The following is an 18,470-nucleotide window of genomic DNA, read 5'->3' on the forward strand; positions in this document are numbered from 1 at the left end:
TTGCATCAAAATGATGCATGGAAGATGATTTCCACGAGTCAAAAGTGACAAAATTACAAAATGCTTGCATCAAAAAGCAGGATTCTGCTTCAATTGAAATCCCTGATATGTAAAAAAAAATAAAAATAAAAAAAATTAACGGCAGGGGGGGGGGGCAGGGCGGAGGTTCGGGAGAGAGGGCGGAGGTTCGGGAGGGCAGGGCGCGGCGCCCTTCAATTTAGGCCTAGCTGGAGCACTGGGTTGCGATAGACACCTATAAACTGTTAGATGCCAATAATTTCACTTTAAATAACATAAGTAAAAAAAAAGATTGAATTTACATTACATCTTTTTTGCAGTGCCATGACTTGCTAACATCCAGTATGAGTTGGTTTAATAAGATACGAAATGACTCACGCGCCTCTTCCGACACTGCCAGTGACAGAAGCTTTGAAAGGCGCACACGTCGAGACACAGACCCTGGCACTTGCTTTGAAGTGTTCCAAAACCATTGGGATCAGGCGTATAGAATTATTAAGCGAGATGTGGAACAGAATACAAAATCCACTGATGATGAAATGAAGACTGTGAGTCATAATTTTGAGCAGATGGTAACACTGCTGGCCGATGAAGACGGCGAGGAAGGTCAGGGTATGCCTGGTCCCATACTGCACTATCTTCTGGAGCATGAGATCCTTGAGAAGTTTTGCGGCTGGTGTCATCGCTACCGCAAATACAGGGAGAGTACAGCAAGCGAGGAGCTACGCATGTTTGAAACGTTGATAAGCCAGTCTCACCAGTTGTTGCTTATACATAAGCCTGTGATCCGACCCTTGCTAAATCTTCTGGCGTATTGCTCAGATGAGTCCACGGATTCCCCTGAAATTGAGAGCAACCTTGTGCTTGTTTTACATCAACTCTGTGTCAGCATTTCAAAAGAGGCAGTGATTCTGGAGAGCTTCTTCAACATGAATGCTGATCATGGACCAACCAAGTTCCTAATATTTTCATTGTTGATACCCTACATTCACAAACACGGCAAAGTGGGACAACAAGCTAGAGATGCTCTTCTACTCATCATGACATTGTCTGCAAAACACCCCTACATTGGTCATTATATTGCAGATAACTCAGACTTTTGCCCAGTATGTATTGCTGTTTATGTTTGAAATCGGCATGACTATTATTTTATCAGCATTTTTTATGAATTCATTGAAATAGGATTTAAAAATGTGCAATTCATAATAATTTACTTAATAAGCATAATAGATGTAAATAATAAGTTAAATGATTTAGGTAAAGGAATATAACCCTCGGTGCAGTATTTAAAGTCATTAAACTGAAAATTTTATAAAAGAATTGAAAGAAAGAGAAAAAATCAATCTCAATATTTCATCTGCATATTAAGGACTATGTCAATAAATGTTTTTGTCTGTCATGATTTGAACTCCACAATTACTGGCAATATGAATAGACCTGTTTTAAATGTTCCATTTTCCAGGTCTTAGCCACGGGTTTGAGTGGGCTCTACTCAGCCTTGCCACGCAAGATTGCTATCCCAAATGACGACTGGTGTCAGATCTCAGATGATGATGTCTATCACATACCAGAGATGGCCATGTTCATGAACTCTCTGGAGTTCTGTAATGCTGTAGCACAGGTACTTATAAACATGTTTGTGCTTGTCCCTTGTCTTTATTTCTATTTTGTGCATAAAAGATACTGCAATTTCAAGTTTTAACTCTTGTTAACTTCATTCCAGATTGTTTATTGTAGCTTTGTTATTTTTCCAGTAGCAATTTACATTTAAAAAATACTCTTTTTTACATGTATTTAAATCTTATTGAAAACAAAGTGATTGGGTCTATTTGCATTCGTATAATTCAATTCCATTTAATTCAGATTAAATAATTGTTAACACTACAAAATACATGCTGTTAATGTCAAGCCTGCTTGCCGAAAGCTCTATATAGCATGCCTATCCGTTGTATCGGCCCTCTTAATGAATAGTAATCATAATGGGCAAGTGTGTGTGGGTGCATGTTGGGATGTGTGTTTTCTAGCTAGTCTGGACTGTAAATTATCATCATGCATTTTTTGAAACCACAAATGTTTGACATCATGAGAAAACATGTCATAAATTACATCTTTCTCCCTTCTGCAAAGGTCAGGGTCATATTTAGAGGTCAAAATTGGCCAATCAAACAGCTTGTCCAGACTGTAACTTTGTCATTAAGCATGCAATTTTAAAATGATACCACTCATGGCTACCAGGAAGAGAAGGTGTGTCAAGCTCAAACACAGTCTCCCTATAGATCTCAATGGTCAATGTCTCACTTAGAGGTCAATGATCATAATTATCCATAAGGCAGCTGGTCTGGACCATAATGTTTTCATTTCTCATGCAATTTTAAAATAACCATCTGCAAATGACCACATTGAGGATCAGGTATGTCACAGGTTACACCCGTTCATATGTCTCACATTTCAAGTCTCACTTGGAGGTCAAAGGTCAAATTAGACCTTGAAAAGCTTTTCTATATTATAATCTTGACAATAATTTGTGCAATTTATATAATTTATTATGTGGAGAAGGTGTGTCACCCCTTGGACAAAGGCCAAGATCACTCTCAAAGGCCGAAGTAATGGTTCAGCTTACATGTATTAAAGACAAGCAGTACTGACATTGAACTCCTCATTTTGCTGAAAGGCTTCCAGTTTTTATGTGAATAAATATAATTGCATTATCCAGAAAAGAGCTACAATGAACTAGTCCTTTTACATTAAATACAATTAATTACTGCTTTTCAAGAAGAAAACACCTTTTTGTAATGGCATAAAACGCATGTGTAACTTTAGAAAAACCTCTTTTGTCAACATTTGTATATGCTTTCTTCTGAGCATTTATTGATTTGTTAGACAACATTTAGTAAAAGCTGCAGAAATATGCTCAACTTTTCTCTTTGCTATTTCTGTCCCAATGCAGTGTTTTTTTCCTACTCCTTTTCCATTAAGAATGCTACCATGGTGTTGAAGCCACGTTGTATCTATATCCAAACATATAAATATGGAACAAAATCCTGTTGTGGACAGTCTTTTCATGAAACCTCACTGTCCGCTGAAAATCACAAGTAGTGAAATGTATAGACAAATATAGACAAATGTTACTTAAATGGCTTTGAATCCTGATTTATTGACTTGAAGGATTGAATGACAGCTGTTAGGATGATGTCATTATTTTGATATTTTGTTGTTACGATTCTTATGAGATCTTTCAATAATATGAGTCGTGTTGTGAGAAAACTGGGCATAATGCATGTGCGTTAAGTGTCGTCCCAGATTAGCCTGTGAAGTCTGCACATGCTAATCAGGGAATACACTTTTCGCCTAAATTGGATTTTTGCTAAGAAGAGACTTCATTTAAATGAAAAATGTCATACAAGCGGAAACTGTCATCCCTGATTAGCCTGGGACGACACTTTACGCACATGAATTATGCCCAGTTTTCTCAGATCACGATGCATAGTAACCAATGGTTAAAAAGCATGCGAGCCTCGCTCTGGGAAACAGGGGTTTAATGCAAATTATGTGTAAAGTTTTGTCCCAGATTAGCCTGTGCAGTCCATCAAGTCTTATCAGGGACTTAACTTTCTGCTTTTATTGTATTTTCTGTTTTAAGGAAGTCTCTCCTTAGCAAAAATCCCGTAGGGGCAGAAAGTGTCATCCCAGAGTAGTATACAGTGCAGAATTCACTCATTGCACATGCTTTATGCCTTTCCCACTCAGAAGCAAAGTGAAAATGGCTTTGCCTGCGAGTAACTCGCAGTCTGTTCAGGTTTTATGCTGTTTGCTGCTCATCAGTATCTAAGGGTTGGAAATGAAACCTTTAAAATTTGAATTTAGTTAGAAAGGTCTTTAATTAAATTAAACTTTTTAAGGGACTACAAATGTGTCAAAATACGTACCTTAGTGGTAAAGGGTTAAACCCTGTTTCCCCAGAATAAAGCTCTTATCATAAAAAAGAAAATGTGCAAGTGCTCAAAAAATATTAATTGTTTCTCTATAAGTGAAGATATAACATGTTTTACTTGAAAAAAAAAACTTAATTGTCAATTTTCTCTCTCATCCTTCTACATGTGCCTTTGCTTTTTGACCTGTATGTAACTGTTACATGCCCCCTCTTGCTGCATGTCATTGTAGATAGCCCACCCTCTAGTACGAGACCAGCTCATCAAGTTCATATACAACGGTTTCTTGCTGCCCGTTCTGGGACCTGCCTTACACCAGGTTAGTAGGCAACATGTAGTGATCTTAATCTATTGTATGCATTCTTTATATTTTACTTCCTGTCTCTGTCGTCTTGTTGTTTACTGTCTTTGGTTACATGATTTTCATGTTAACATAGTTAAAAACATGTATACCGGATAATTATTGTAAAAGTTTTGTATCAACATCTTTTATCATTTTTGGTTAAATATAAAAATCTCAAATGAAGGCTTTGGTTTATATGAACAAAATAAGGATTTTGAGGTTCATAATTTTTTGGACAGATGAAGGTGCTTCTTTGACAATTATACCTGTCTATATGATAATGTATTTTGCAATATTTTTATTGAAACTTATTGCAAAAGCCTTGAACATTTTGTTTTTGGAAGTAAGTGTGATTTCACTGTTATCAAGGTGCATTGGGACATCATAATGAAGTATGCACACTATCAGTATCAGCTGCATGTTCAGATAAACCAAGAAAATATTTTATCTAATTTGTTACATTATATGTACATTGGCAGATAAGGCTTATAAAGAAATTTAAATAATGAGCAGACCATCAAATGTTTTTTTATTTCATTTATTATACCGGTATTTGTGAATTTATGTTAATGAATTAATATGAACAAAACACAACCCTATTGTGTTTGTTTTCCACAGTTAAAAATAAAATACAGAATATAGAGAGATTTGCTCATTTTAACCCATGTATGCCTAGTGGACTCTCCCATCCTTCTAAATTGGATCAATTTATTTCCAAAAATTAGGGATGTCTAGTGTATTTATTTCTATATTTAGAATATTTCTTACAGAAATTCCTTTAAGCAACCAGCGTAGACCCAGATTAGATGCTGCAGATGAGACGCTGCATGATGCGGCGTCTCATGTGGGTCTACGCTGTTTGCCAAGGCCTTTTTTGTAGACGCTAGGCATAAATGGGTTAAATTGACCTTACAGTTACCATGTGCAGATTAGTGAGCAATGTTGATGGATGCATTATTGTATGCAGATACAACTGTTGACACCGCTGTGGTCTAAATGATAGATGATTTATTATCAATGAGTCTCCTACTAAGATTATTGGGCGTAATGCATATGCGTAAAGTGTCTGCCAAGAAAAGCCTGTGCATTCTGCACAGGCTTATCAGGTAAACACTGTTTGCTTTGATGGTATTTTCTTTTAAAGGAAGTCATTTTTTAAGTAAAGGCGGAAAGTGTCATCCCTGATTAGACCGAGTGGACTGCACAGACCAATCTTGGCTGACACTAAAGGCACATGCATTAATGCCCATTTTCCCAGAATGAGGCTCAAAGCTGTCCGTTGATCAATCTACTGTATATAATAGTTCCCAAACTGTTACTGGCCACAAGGTATTTTCATGGCAAAACTATTACTGGCAAATATTCAAATTAACTTGCCAAATGTAATGGCTTTGTCCAGGAGCTGGCAGACTTTCAATAGAGACTGCATTAGTTCTACTAAGAAATCTACAAGATACTTAACATCTCATTAACAAAAAATAAAGGGCCACATACTATTTTATACTTATTGTATATCATTATATGTTAACACCGCTGGCAGTGTTTGTCATCAGTTTGCAATAAAAACTACAAATACCAGTAATAATGAATTTGTTCTAGGAAGCGAAAAGAGAGGTATTCAACAAAATAATACAACCATGACCTATTGTCTCCTTTGCAAAGCCACACTCGCTGTGTTTATCATGTGTGTTAAATTTCCTTAACTGTAGCTCCTAGTGTTCTATTCAAATATTTCATGATTACAGCCCCTTTTAATATAAAATGAGCTGTGTCATGCGAAAATGGGTCTTATGCCATTGGCAGTCTGGTCAGGAGCTAAGCTATCCCTTGAAAATCTCTTAAAGTTTTGTGGTCTCATACTGGCACGAGGTAGCAATTGACCAGACTGCACAGATGGCATATGGCATAGAACTCATTGACACATGACTCAGATCATACTTATATTTAAGAGCAGCTCTTTTTAATTGGTGAGATTATTGTGTTTATACAAAGATTCATCTGTTTTGAACATTGATTAAAGGGACTTGTTCACAAACTAGCAAATAGGTGATTTAAAAAAGGAGGAGTACCTTTCAAGATGTCATAGTGATTTGAATCAATTTCTGAATACCGAAGGTTTCTACATATAGCGCGCATGCTATTTTTTAAATGCAAAAATGGAGAAAAAAATATTTAAAGACATAAAAACACCAAATCGGACCGAAAATGGCCGCCATTTTACTATTGCACAATCCAATAATCCAGGGCATTGGAAAGCTTAAATAAGCATTCAAAATAGGAAGCGTCATTATGATTAGGAGCATGGATTGCACAGCACTATACTTTTCTGACAAATTTTCTAGCAAAAGATTAACAGTCCACGTGCATTTCGTAAAAAACGTGAGAAAATAAGAATTAGTGTACATCATGTGATTTTTCCTCGGGGGAAAGCAGGGGCATTACCGGTAAATTTGAATGTCGCATGGGAGACAGGGATACTGTTGTTGAGGTACACCACTGTTGAACGTTCAATATTTATACACACAAAATGCAATTGCATATCTTCACGTTCTCAAGTGTCAATTAGTGTCTCAAATGTCAATTAGCGTCTTAACAAGTCGTGGCACATATTACTCAATAACATCTGCCAATTACGAAGTGCAAAATGACCCCCTTTCACACCTACCGTTACCCACAAATAAGACCTCGTTCGCACCTACCCTTGTCTGCTCTCCGGAATTTCGACAACAATCCCCATCGGAATTCATCAATAAAGAAGTGTAAAAACACAAACAAAAAAATGTCCGCAAGTTTATTCAAACTAATTTATTTTTGACCAAAACTTTTTCTACCGCATTCATATCTACTAGTAGCGTCTTCTTGTTGTTTCAACAATGGCCCCTCAGTCTGTACGATTATAGGGTGGTAGTTTTCTGGGAAAAAACATGGCGGCCATTTTGATTTTTTACGATTACAAAACATATTTTTTACCAATTTAGCAGCCAGGATAGCGTTGTATCAATGTATAGCGCGCACCAGCTTTTTAATTTGAATTTTGGAGGTAAAACACTGCACGCTATACGTGGAAACCTACGGCAGTTGGGTTGTAAGCAAAGGTGTCTTTAAATATCCTGGGTGTAATTGTAAGCACCTTTAAAAATACTTGTTTTTTTTATAAATATTTTTGATGTTATTAAATGAATGAACAAAAAAAAAAAAATGATTATAATTGCATACTATGTTTAAAAAAATGGAATTTACCTTCCCAAGGATTTGAACCCTAACTTCTCTGAGCAAAAGCTAGCATGCTACATCTGCATCGCTCAAGTTGTTAAAGCTAGCATGCTGCATCTGCATCGCTCAAGTTGTTAAAGCTAGCATGCTACATCTGCATTGCTCAAGTTGTTTACATTAAGTGTGTATTTTAAACTCGTTGTATGACACATATTTGCAGACTAATCAGCAAGAAGCATCTCAAACATTTTATTATTTTACCAATTTTTATTAATTATTATCAATAAAAAGACAGAGATTTTAAACATTTTTAAGGCTGTACTGTTATTTTGCTTGCCTTAAGACAATCCACGCATTATTTTTTTAATCTTTGACATATTTTTGAATTGGAATTTGTCTTAACTGAACAAGTCCCTTTAAATGCCACTAAAATGTAAGAGCTCATTCTTTCCAGCTAAAAATGTTATAGCAACCTTTCCAATGTATAGTATATTCACCAAAGAAAAACATTATATCACTGCCATTATAGTTTTAATGTAAAAACAATTGCTTATTATATGAGCCTTGTGTGAGAAAACTGGGCTTTATGCGTGTGCATAAAGTGTCATCCCAGATTAGCCTGTGCAGTCTGACAGGCTAATCAGGGACGACACTTTCTGTCTATTAAACTTGATTTTCTGTAAGGAGGGACTTCATTGAAACTAAAAATACCAGAAAAGCACAAAGTGCCGTCCCTGATTAGCCTGTGCGGACTGCACAGGCTAATCTGGGACAACACTTTACGCACATGCATTCAGCCCTGTTTTCTCATAACGCGGCTCATATATGTAATGTAAGCATAAGAAAACCCTGTTACTATGTTACTCTCTGTTAACTCTGCTGTTCTGATCAGGATGGAATGTCATTTTCTCCAATGAGAGAGAGACATTCCACCTATAGGTCTTACATGTTGTGGAAGGTAAGATACAACTGACGGTGGTCTTGCACATAGACAAATGGTGGGTTTGGTAATGTACTATGATAATTGTCCAAAGATAGCTTGGAATTTTCACGTTTGTTTCCTGCTCATTGGTAAAAAATCATGTCGGTCCTATAAAGTCATTCAATTAGTTTTCAATGTATGACATAAATGTTCAAATAGATGTTTGTTCTATTTGATCTGAAAACAAGTTAGTCATTAACGTTGATGTACAGTTTTAGATCACATTTATATTGTATTATATCAATTGGAAGTTAAAGTTTGGGATTTGTTATTGGAAATAAGTTTTTTTTTAAAGATATCCTGAGTTTTGTTTGCTCTCAAGAGTAGCTCGTTTATCAGTCAGGAAGCATTAAATGTTGTGAGTCAAGGAAACTACTTTCATAAATCTGAAGCCATTCAATTGCTTTCAAATGTGTCTTCATCCATGAATGGTAGATGTGCAAGCCTTTTTTTCATGTCCAATAATCAACTCAGTCCGGAGTTATTTACCTGTCAACATAGGTACTAAAGTGTTTCGGGCATATATGTGACTAAGCTCTAGTTTTATGAATAACTTAAAATGCTTTGAACTCAGCCAGCCAATCCAGTTGGTACACTACTTGACTACAGTTCCGTGGATTGTGGGATTGATCCCCGGCCCGGCCCCATATTTGTTTAGGGATAGATCATGAAATCCTTCAGACAGCCATTCTCCCCCTGAATCTTTTTCAAGTAGTACATTTGTCAGTAACTGGCATAAGTATGTGAACTTAACCCAGGACAGTGTGAGCTGTTAAACTGATCGCCATGTAATGACTAAATGCTTTGGAAATTGCAAGAAATCAAACTAAAACATACTAACTTCAAACTACAACTGCTTTGAGAATTCAGTTCCTGCTGAAAATTATCATATTTGAGCCACACACTGGACAAACTTGGCTTGATGCATGTGTTTATAGAAGCCTCTTGAATGAGGCTGTGTAGTTCGCAGAGTCTAATCTGGTATGACACTTTCTGCTTTTATGGAAATTTGGTTTAAGTATTTTGTTAAAGAAAATCTAGGCTAGGTGGAAAGTGTCAATTGTGCAGACTGCGCAGGCTACTCTTGGAGAAAACATGCATTAAGGCAAGTTATCCCAGAGACCAGTTCAAATATGCATTAAGGCAAGTTATCCCAGAGACCAGTTCAATTGTTTTATTGTCTATTTGCAAAACAGCTGCCTAGATCTTGTATGCTTACCACATGAGCTCTGTTGCAGTTTTAATTCATAAAAGCTTTGAGCTAATTAGGGTTTGGGCTGAGAGTTGAAAGCAATTATTTGAAAACAATTTTAAAGACCTGCCTTTGTACAGTCATTAAGGGTTAATTTTAAGAATATGGTATGCATGTTACATAATGGTGTAGTATATTGATTCCGTATTTTCATTTGCTGGTTTTTAATGAATGTTTCCTATATATTAATTGATATTTTAACCTATTTTATGTTTATTTATTAAATCATAAAATATTTTATAGTATCTCGCAGTCTGTTCAGGTTTAATTCTCAGTATCTTATGGTTGAAAATGAAGCCTTTATAACTAGAATATAATACAGATGGTTCTTAATGAAGCCTTTATAACTAGAATATAATACAGATGGTTCTTAATGAAGCCTTTATAACTAGAATATAATACAGATGGTTCTTAATGAAGCCATTATAACTAGAATATAATACAGATGGTTCTTAATGAAGCCTTTATAACTATAATATAATACAGATGGTTCTTAATGAAGCCTTTATAACTAGAATATAATACAGATGGTTCTTAATGAAGCCTTTATAACTAGAATATAATACAGATGGTTCTTAATGAAGCCTTTATAACTAGAATATAATACAGATGGTTCTTAATGAAGCCTTTATAACTAGAATATAATACAGATGGTTCTTAATGAAGCCTTTATAACTAGAATATAATACAGATGGTTCTTAATGAAGCCTTTATAACTAGAATATAATACAGATGGTTCTTAATGAAGCCTTTATAACTAGAATATAATACAGATGGTTCTTAATTTAATTTTATGTTTTTAAGGGATGTCAAATGTTTCAAAGTGGGTATCTAAATTGTTAAGTGTTAACAACAGCAATTGATGCAAGATTCAGAATTTAAGGTGTGTTGTGCGGTCCACAGTATCATCTTAGCTTGACGTAAAAAATGTTCTAACAACACACAGATATTGTTCAGCTGTTTTCCTAATGTAATGTTATGTTTTCCTAAATTTTTTACCTGACACAAAAGGGCAGCATTTAACCTTTTTCCACTTAGAAGCAAAGTGAAAATGTGCAAACAGCATAAAACCTGAACAGCCTGAGAGTAACTTGCAGTCTGTGAAGGTTTTATGCTGTTTGCTGCTCATCAGTATCTAAGGGTTGGAAATGAAGCCTTTAAAACTTAAATCTATTAAGAAAGGTCTTAAATTAAATTTAACTTTCTAAATTACTACAAATGCGTCAAAATACATATCTTAGTGTTAAAGGGTTAATATGGTACCATGACTTTTTATTATTTTAGAACATGAACATCATTATTTCCGTATATTATATAATATCCATTTCTTTTTCATTCACTCTAAAATTTACTTTTTCCCCAATTATAACCTTTGTACATGCAAAAACTCCCACGTTCCCTTTATATTACAACAGTGTTCATTTTCATTTTGGTACAGGATATATCAGGGCTTCCCACCCCTCTCCTTGATTCGCCTATGTTTTCGGTCAGTATTATTTCCCTTTGAATGGTCTCCATTTCTTGCTTTTGTTATGTCCTGGTATTATTTCGTGTTTCCCTGTGTATGTCAATATTTTTGTTTTTGCTGAAAAATGTATTTAGTTTTATTTACATTTTTGTTGTACTTTAAATTATATTTTATCTAAGTGTATTATTGTTGTTAGCGAAACATCTTACAGTATTATTGCATTTATACTTAGTCATACTATTTTTGTTGTGTTATAATGTTATGTGTTGCATGACTTATGAAGCACTACTTTTATTTGTTTAATTACTTATGTTCCTAATTAATAGTTTTTAAAATAGTTATTGATGAACAAAACAAATTGTTGTCAAATGTTTGAAGACATTCTTTAAAACACTCGTTTTAAGACCTTGACATTTGCTGCCAGTATAAAATAGTTCTTGCTTTGGTCATGTGATGATGTTTTCTTTGCTTGCATCTTTAAGTATGATTCACCATAGCGAATGATTTTTAAAACATATATTCTTCATTCTGCCACCTTTATGTACAGTTATCAGAAAAAAATTGAATCTTTTGTTAACGTCCGAGTCTCTTTTACGGATAAAATTGTTAAGTTAGTGCTGTTCTCTGCAAAATGCTTTCCTACCCATAACAGGGCCAAAACACCAGCTTTGGGGAAAGTGCCACAGCCTTTTTTCAGGGAAAAAAAGACACAATTGTCTGGCTTTGGGGAAGGAAAAATACTGAGGTAGATTGGAAATTTAGAGAAAAATGCATGAATTTAAAGAAATTTCTGTTGGGGAAAGAGCCTTTTAGGTTAAGGGGAAGAAAAAGAGGCCCCTTGCGAAGAAGGATTTTTTGGCCCTGCATAATAGAGGATAGTCGAATCACCATACTGGATACAGGGTAGTGCCATCAAGAGCTAAAAAGCCATATTTATATTTCAAATAGTTATTAGTCAAATTAGGAAAATTGAAATCAGTTTTGTTATGTTTCTATGGTACTGTATTCTTTATAATTTATTAGCAACAAATATAGTTTATGCTAAGCATACGGTTATGAGTAGTGAATGCTATAAACATTTTCTTTGATGTTTGTTTATATTCTGGTTTGGTTGTCACACAGTTTCAAATCTTCATACCAGATGAACATATATGTTTTACGATTAAATAAGGTTAATACACTTTTTACCTATTATTATTCGAAAAGCATGATTTATTTTTTTAAATTTAAATTAATTGGTTGTAGCACCCGAATTTGAAATGGTTAACCTAATATAATTTTGAATGGTAAATGGCAGCCATCTTGATAAAAGTTTGTCTTTCTATATTATTTTTCATTTTCAAATGCATTGATGAATTTGGAAATATCATGGCTCAATTACAGATTATATAAGGTCAAATCTCATTAACTATCTGTGTCAAAGTAATATACTCACAGACATGGCTGTAGTTTCAATGATTTTTAGCTTGACTATTTACTGACTACAGTAGTCTGAACTATCCTTCTCACCCAAATGTTGGCTTCACACATGTGTTTGGGATCATTGAAGTCACTGAACAAATTCCATAACTCTGACTTGCAATCTAGCAAAAATATGCCCCTTTTTGTACTTCGAAAATCGGGTTTACATTTGCTTACATTTAGTCCGTATATCTATATCTACGATTGTTCGCTAACCAAAATTATTCCTTAGCAGTTGTATGCCCCCTTTTGTGCTTATAAAAGTCTGATTGAAATAAATGTAGGTCAAAGTTTGGGTTTTTAGATATCTTATATTCAGAGCTAGGTTGGGATAACAATTGGGTCAAGGTCACTGATATGTAAAGTATACAAATGGTTTCTGCTCATGAAAAAACTTACGTCTGGAGCTGTTATTTTCTGTTTATGTAGCTTATATGCAGACCTTGGGTGCAAAGTTAATTAAATTCAATTCAAAGTTTGAAATCCAATTTCTTGGCATGGTCACATTTCTTGTTTTAATTTATAAATGTTCATCTTTGAGTTTACATATACTACATTATAGATATTTGACTTCAAATATGTCTTTGTGTTCATTTTATAAGGTGGATGATAGAAAAGCATATGTTGCTACCAAAGCAGAAGAATATTCTAGCGCAAATGTCTTGGGAAAGCCCTTGTTTTTAGATATGGTTTGTGGATTTAAGTACATTCTTTTGGGAATGTTATCATATAGGTCTTTTCCTTAATTATATTTTTGCAATATTGGACAACAAACCATAATGAACGTAAATTAAATGCTAAATAATTTTACTACACTAAGTCTTATATAAAAACACAAAAAAACATAAACACACTATGCTTCTAGAACTCTCGTGAGGAGGTGATTACTGCAACCGCCTATCTTGACCTGTTCCTGAGGAAGATATCGGAGCCATGTCTTGTTAAGGCCTTCCTGATGTTCATATTCAAGGAGAAGAATGACGAAATTGTCATCTTGGACTCACTCATCACTAGAATAAACAGCAGCTCCAAGGTAGCACTCACGCATTGTGGGTAGGCTGATGAATATTGCTGACAAAATTTGACCCAACTCTCTTACCTATGGAGAGAACACATTCCAAGCAAGGCTGGGCCTCCGCATAATCAATCCCTTATATTGTCAAGTTTATACTATGAAAGGGTTAATGACAAGATTGTATTTATTGCCAGTTAAAGATATGTTGATGGTTACTCATTGTCAGGTCACATTTGGGATGCCAATAATTTGGTTCCTTGAATATACAAAGTTTGTCTATTTACATCATTTATTTTAATAACTATTTATTCCACATATAAATAAAATTGATTGTAATTGTATAATGTTTGGATTATTAAAGCATTTGTGCAGAAAATTTAAGTTTTGAAAAGTGGAACACAACTAATTTATTACCATTATATTTACGGTGGTATTATGGTTAACACTTATATGTCCCTGTTTCAGCTGTCTTTGGTGTCTCTTTCCTTGTTCCACACACTGGTGGACCTGAACTGTGAAGATGTCATGTTTGATTTGGTATTCAAGTAAGTTTTCAAATTTAGAGTATTTTTGAATTAATCATGTGGTTAAGTTTGGTAGGCAAAGCTTTGAAAAACATGAATGATTATATTTTTATATTTTAATTTGGGGATTACTGCTTTATTTTTGTGCCCATTCCTGACCCATCTTTTTAATGAATATAAAGTTTTGCTTTTATTATATGGGAACCAGCATTTAATAAATCTCTGGTAATTGAAAGAATTTTAATTGGTTCTGTTGACCAGAATGTCAGAAAATCCTCAAGGACATCTTGACTCATTTACACTTAGATAATGCAAAACTAATATAAGAATTGTGCTGAAAACTTGCAACAATAAAACTGAATCAGACTTCGAATTTGTCAGTCTAATGTAGAAAGAATTATACTAGAAAAGTTACCAAGCTTTAAAGATCATGACACTAAAAATTCATCAAACCAAATTTGAATTTCACTGAACAGATGTAAACTGTATGCTGCAAGAGAATCATACTGCTTAATATCCAAGGGTAGATCATTTTTGTCTTTCCCAAATTGATCTTTGTGTATGGTCTTTTCAGACAACTCTAGTTGTGTTATTTTGCATTTGGTACATCAGCTTTTTATAAAAAACATTTTAAATTTTAACCAAGTACCACACAGAGCATAAATAAGCTGCTCACAATTAGCATATTTTTGATTTATTTTTTAAATTGAAAATTGTCCATTGACCAGATTTTTTACATAAATTGAATAACCAAAATTTGAACTTTGTCTAGATATACAGATATAGATATAGTCAAGATAACACTCTGACCAAGTTTCATAAAGACTGAGTCATCAATGTTTCTTCCACAGTGGAAACAACTTTATTAAAGGATTGACTTGATGAGTTAGTTTGTGTCCTCACACCAGATTTGCATTAAGCTCAGATATTGTTAAGATAAAGTTTCTCACACAGTTTCATAAGAGTCATACATGTGGCTTCCAGAGTTGTTGAACTATTTTATTTCTAAGATTTGATCTAGTGAACTAGTTTTTCACTACAATGGACTCAGATTTAAACTTGCCCAAAATATTGTCATGATAAGCATTCTTACTTAGTATCATCCAACTTTTGCCCCCAAAATGTGTTAGAGAAATAACCAGCTATAAATTGGTGATTACATGGTATGTTTAAGATTTGAATTGATGAACTATTCCCCCGCAATACCCAATTTTTAACTAAGAAATGCTTTAAACCAGTCAGATTTCTATGCAGACATTATTTTTGTATCCAGATTGCAACTGCATCTCATGTGTTAATTATTATGATACAGTCTACTCTCATTATCTTGACATTGGATATCTCTATTTTCTCGATATGTCGAAGTAAGCTCAATGTCCCAACTTTTTTCCTTCTTTATCTATATTAATAAATATCGCATATCTAACCTTGGTTATGTCGAATAATTCGATATCTTGATATAAAAATTTGTCTCGAGTCCCGACTTTAAATGTATTTACTGTCGTTAATCTCAAAGTGCGAATAACTGTCCCAGTGTAGGAAAGGAAAGAAATTTTTTCTTTGATACTTCACCGTCCGGCTTCGCCTGGCTGCTCCCGATACTGTGCGGTAGATAATTGATCCGTTAATTGCATCAATGACCACATGTGTGTAATGTCTTTAACCATAAACACTTGAGTGAGCACTGTCAATTTAACTGTCACTTTAACTCATTCCATACTACAGCCTTATCTCTAGGCAGCCCCTATCAGTAATAGCCTTATCTACCCCTAGCTAATCAGGACCCTCATCAGCTCTGAATGCCTGACAGATTATCTGATTATTGTTACTTTTAGTGGTGTGAAATGGTATATAGTGTTTTTAAGTATTGTTACTTTGTTGACGGTTTATGTGACAGATGTTTTATTATTATATTTCCAATTTAAAAATGAATGTAGTAATATATGAAAATTTAGAAATCTTGCATAACTTATCAAATAAAAAAACATTGAATTATATCCAAATAATTTATCCAATACCATTATTATCTATGTATACACTTTTTACAAATAGAAACTGTTATAATGAATAAAAACAATCTTTTAAAATTATTTTAAAATAAAACAAAATAAATAATTAAATGACATATAAACAATAATAAGATATTGCTTATAATAAAAACAAACATTAATAAGCACAGTTATGTTTCAATTGCAAGTAATTTTATGAAAAATAAATAAACGAGAACATCTTAATATGCTTATATTAAAACTTAATTAAAATGTAGAATGAAATAAAATACAAAAATAGAATACAAATAACTATAAAAAAACAACATGAGTTACCATGACTTAATTAATTTATTTTTATCTTTTTTTGCACAGGGTTTTGACCAGAAATGATAAAACAAAATCATTTTCCAAATTATGAAAGTATTTGTTACAAGAATTTTCTTAGGTTGAAAAACTTACTGCAAATAAATAGCTGTTTATTTAAATGCCAATATGAACAGACGTATTTTTAAGTCATTAGGCATTCAGAGCTACATCTAAGTTGTCGTATATTTACGACGCTAGGAATTCACACTGTAGATTATTGGACACATATATACGACGCTAGGAACTCCACTGTTGATTATTTGGACGCATATATACGACACTAGGGCTGAATGGGTTAACTGCAATTAACTGTATTTAAAACTCCTTGAATTGGTCAGAATGCTAATTAAGATAAGACTCAGAATAGCTTTTCATTTTTATTTTATCCTGTACTAATAATCGATTGAACTTTGCATTTCAAACTACGAAATGTACATGTACAGTTCAGTATTCCGTAACGTGATTTACACATGTTGAGATGGAAAACCCTCGTCTTGATTAGACGTCAGTTGCATCATAACTTTAAATAGCAACATGACAGGATGTTTACTCGACAGTTTAGAAAAATGATTACCGCATGTGTTCATGCAATTCTGTAACACTTAAAACGTCATTTTAAGCATTTAAATAGCACATTTAATCGTGCCTCGTAAAAAGGCGTATATATACATACAGCAAACAATTTGCAATAAGCTTTGCATCAATAAATGTGTACTTTAAGTTTGTTTTTATTTACTTGATTGCATTTTTAGCTTGACAATTATGTATATGAAATATATATAGTGGAGCTATCCTACTCACCCCGGCGTCGGCGTGTGCGTGAGCGTTGGAATGTTCAAGTTTGCGTACCACCTCAAATATTTTCTATGTCCCATGACATTTTGCTTTTATATTTTGCATACTCTTTGCCAACATAATATTGTCTTTGTCCCTTGACATTTTGCTTTTATATTTTGCATACTTCTTTGCCAACATAACCCCAATCTACAAACAAGAGCAGACAACTGTATCAAGCAATTTGTATGAATTATGGCCCTTTTTCCACTTAAAATATGTATATTAGTGATAAATCTATGATAAAGTTTGCATACCACCTCAAATATTTTCTAGGTACCTTGTCATATTGCTTTTATATTTTGCATACTTCTTTACCAACATGACCCCAATCTATAAACAAGAGCAGACAACTGTATCAAGCATTTTGTAAGAATTATGTTAGAAAATTTGCTGAAGTTTTGTGTTTAGTATCAAAGCTATTGCTTTCATACTTGCAACACTTACTAACTACCGTAAGGGGACTGTGCAGGCAAAGTTATGTAACTCTGACTGGCATTTGGACGGAATTATGGGCCCTTTATACTTAGAAAATTGAAAGTTTGGTTAAGTTTTGTGTTTTGGTCCACTTTACCCCTAAAGTATCATAGATATTGCTTTCATACTTGGAACACTCGCAAACTATCATAAGGGTACAGTAAAAGGACAAGTTGCATAACTCTGGATGTCATTTTTACGGAATTATGGCCCTTTTTTGACTTAGTAACTTTGAATATATGGTTAAATTTTGTGTTTCGATCTACTTTACTTCTTAAGTATCAAGGCTATTGCTTTCAAACTTCAAATACTTTCATGCTATCATGAGGTTACTGTACCTGGCAAGTTGAATTTTACCTTGACCTTTGAATGACCTTGACTCTCAAGGTCAAATTATTAAATTTCTCTAAAATTGCCATAACTTCTTTATTTATGATTAGATTTGATTGATACTTTGACAAAACTACTCTTACCTGACATACCACAATAGACTCCACCCAAACCATCACCCGTGCCCCCCCCCCCCCCCCCCCCTATTTTTTTTTTTTTTTTTTTTTTTTTTTTAAGATCATCTCACAAATGACCACCACACCCTCA

General features: G+C 34.0%; 1 protein-coding gene across 8 annotated transcripts in view; it reads left to right on the forward strand.

The window, feature by feature from the left end:
- LOC127879669 (FHF complex subunit HOOK interacting protein 1B-like) overlaps nt 1-18,470 on the forward strand; it is a 60,439-nt gene that overhangs the window by 4,160 nt on the left and 37,809 nt on the right. For 5 of the 8 annotated variants that reach the window (XM_052426643.1, XM_052426642.1, XM_052426644.1 and 2 more), the window contains exons 2-8: nt 339-1,124; nt 1,481-1,639; nt 4,180-4,266; nt 5,890-5,904; nt 11,176-11,223; nt 13,532-13,699; nt 14,147-14,226. In XM_052426643.1, coding sequence (XP_052282603.1) covers nt 363-1,124; nt 1,481-1,639; nt 4,180-4,266; nt 5,890-5,904; nt 11,176-11,223; nt 13,532-13,699; nt 14,147-14,226 — 1,319 coding nt within the window. In that variant the 5' untranslated portion in view covers nt 339-362. The remainder of the gene's footprint in view (nt 1-338; nt 1,125-1,480; nt 1,640-4,179; nt 4,267-5,889; nt 5,905-11,175; nt 11,224-13,531; nt 13,700-14,146; nt 14,227-18,470) is intronic. The other 3 variants (XM_052426648.1, XM_052426645.1, XM_052426649.1) reach the window with 3 other exon arrangements.

Source organism: Dreissena polymorpha, chromosome 4 (genome assembly GCF_020536995.1).
Source record: "Dreissena polymorpha isolate Duluth1 chromosome 4, UMN_Dpol_1.0, whole genome shotgun sequence".
NCBI classification, from domain to species: Eukaryota; Metazoa; Mollusca; class Bivalvia; order Myida; family Dreissenidae; genus Dreissena; species Dreissena polymorpha.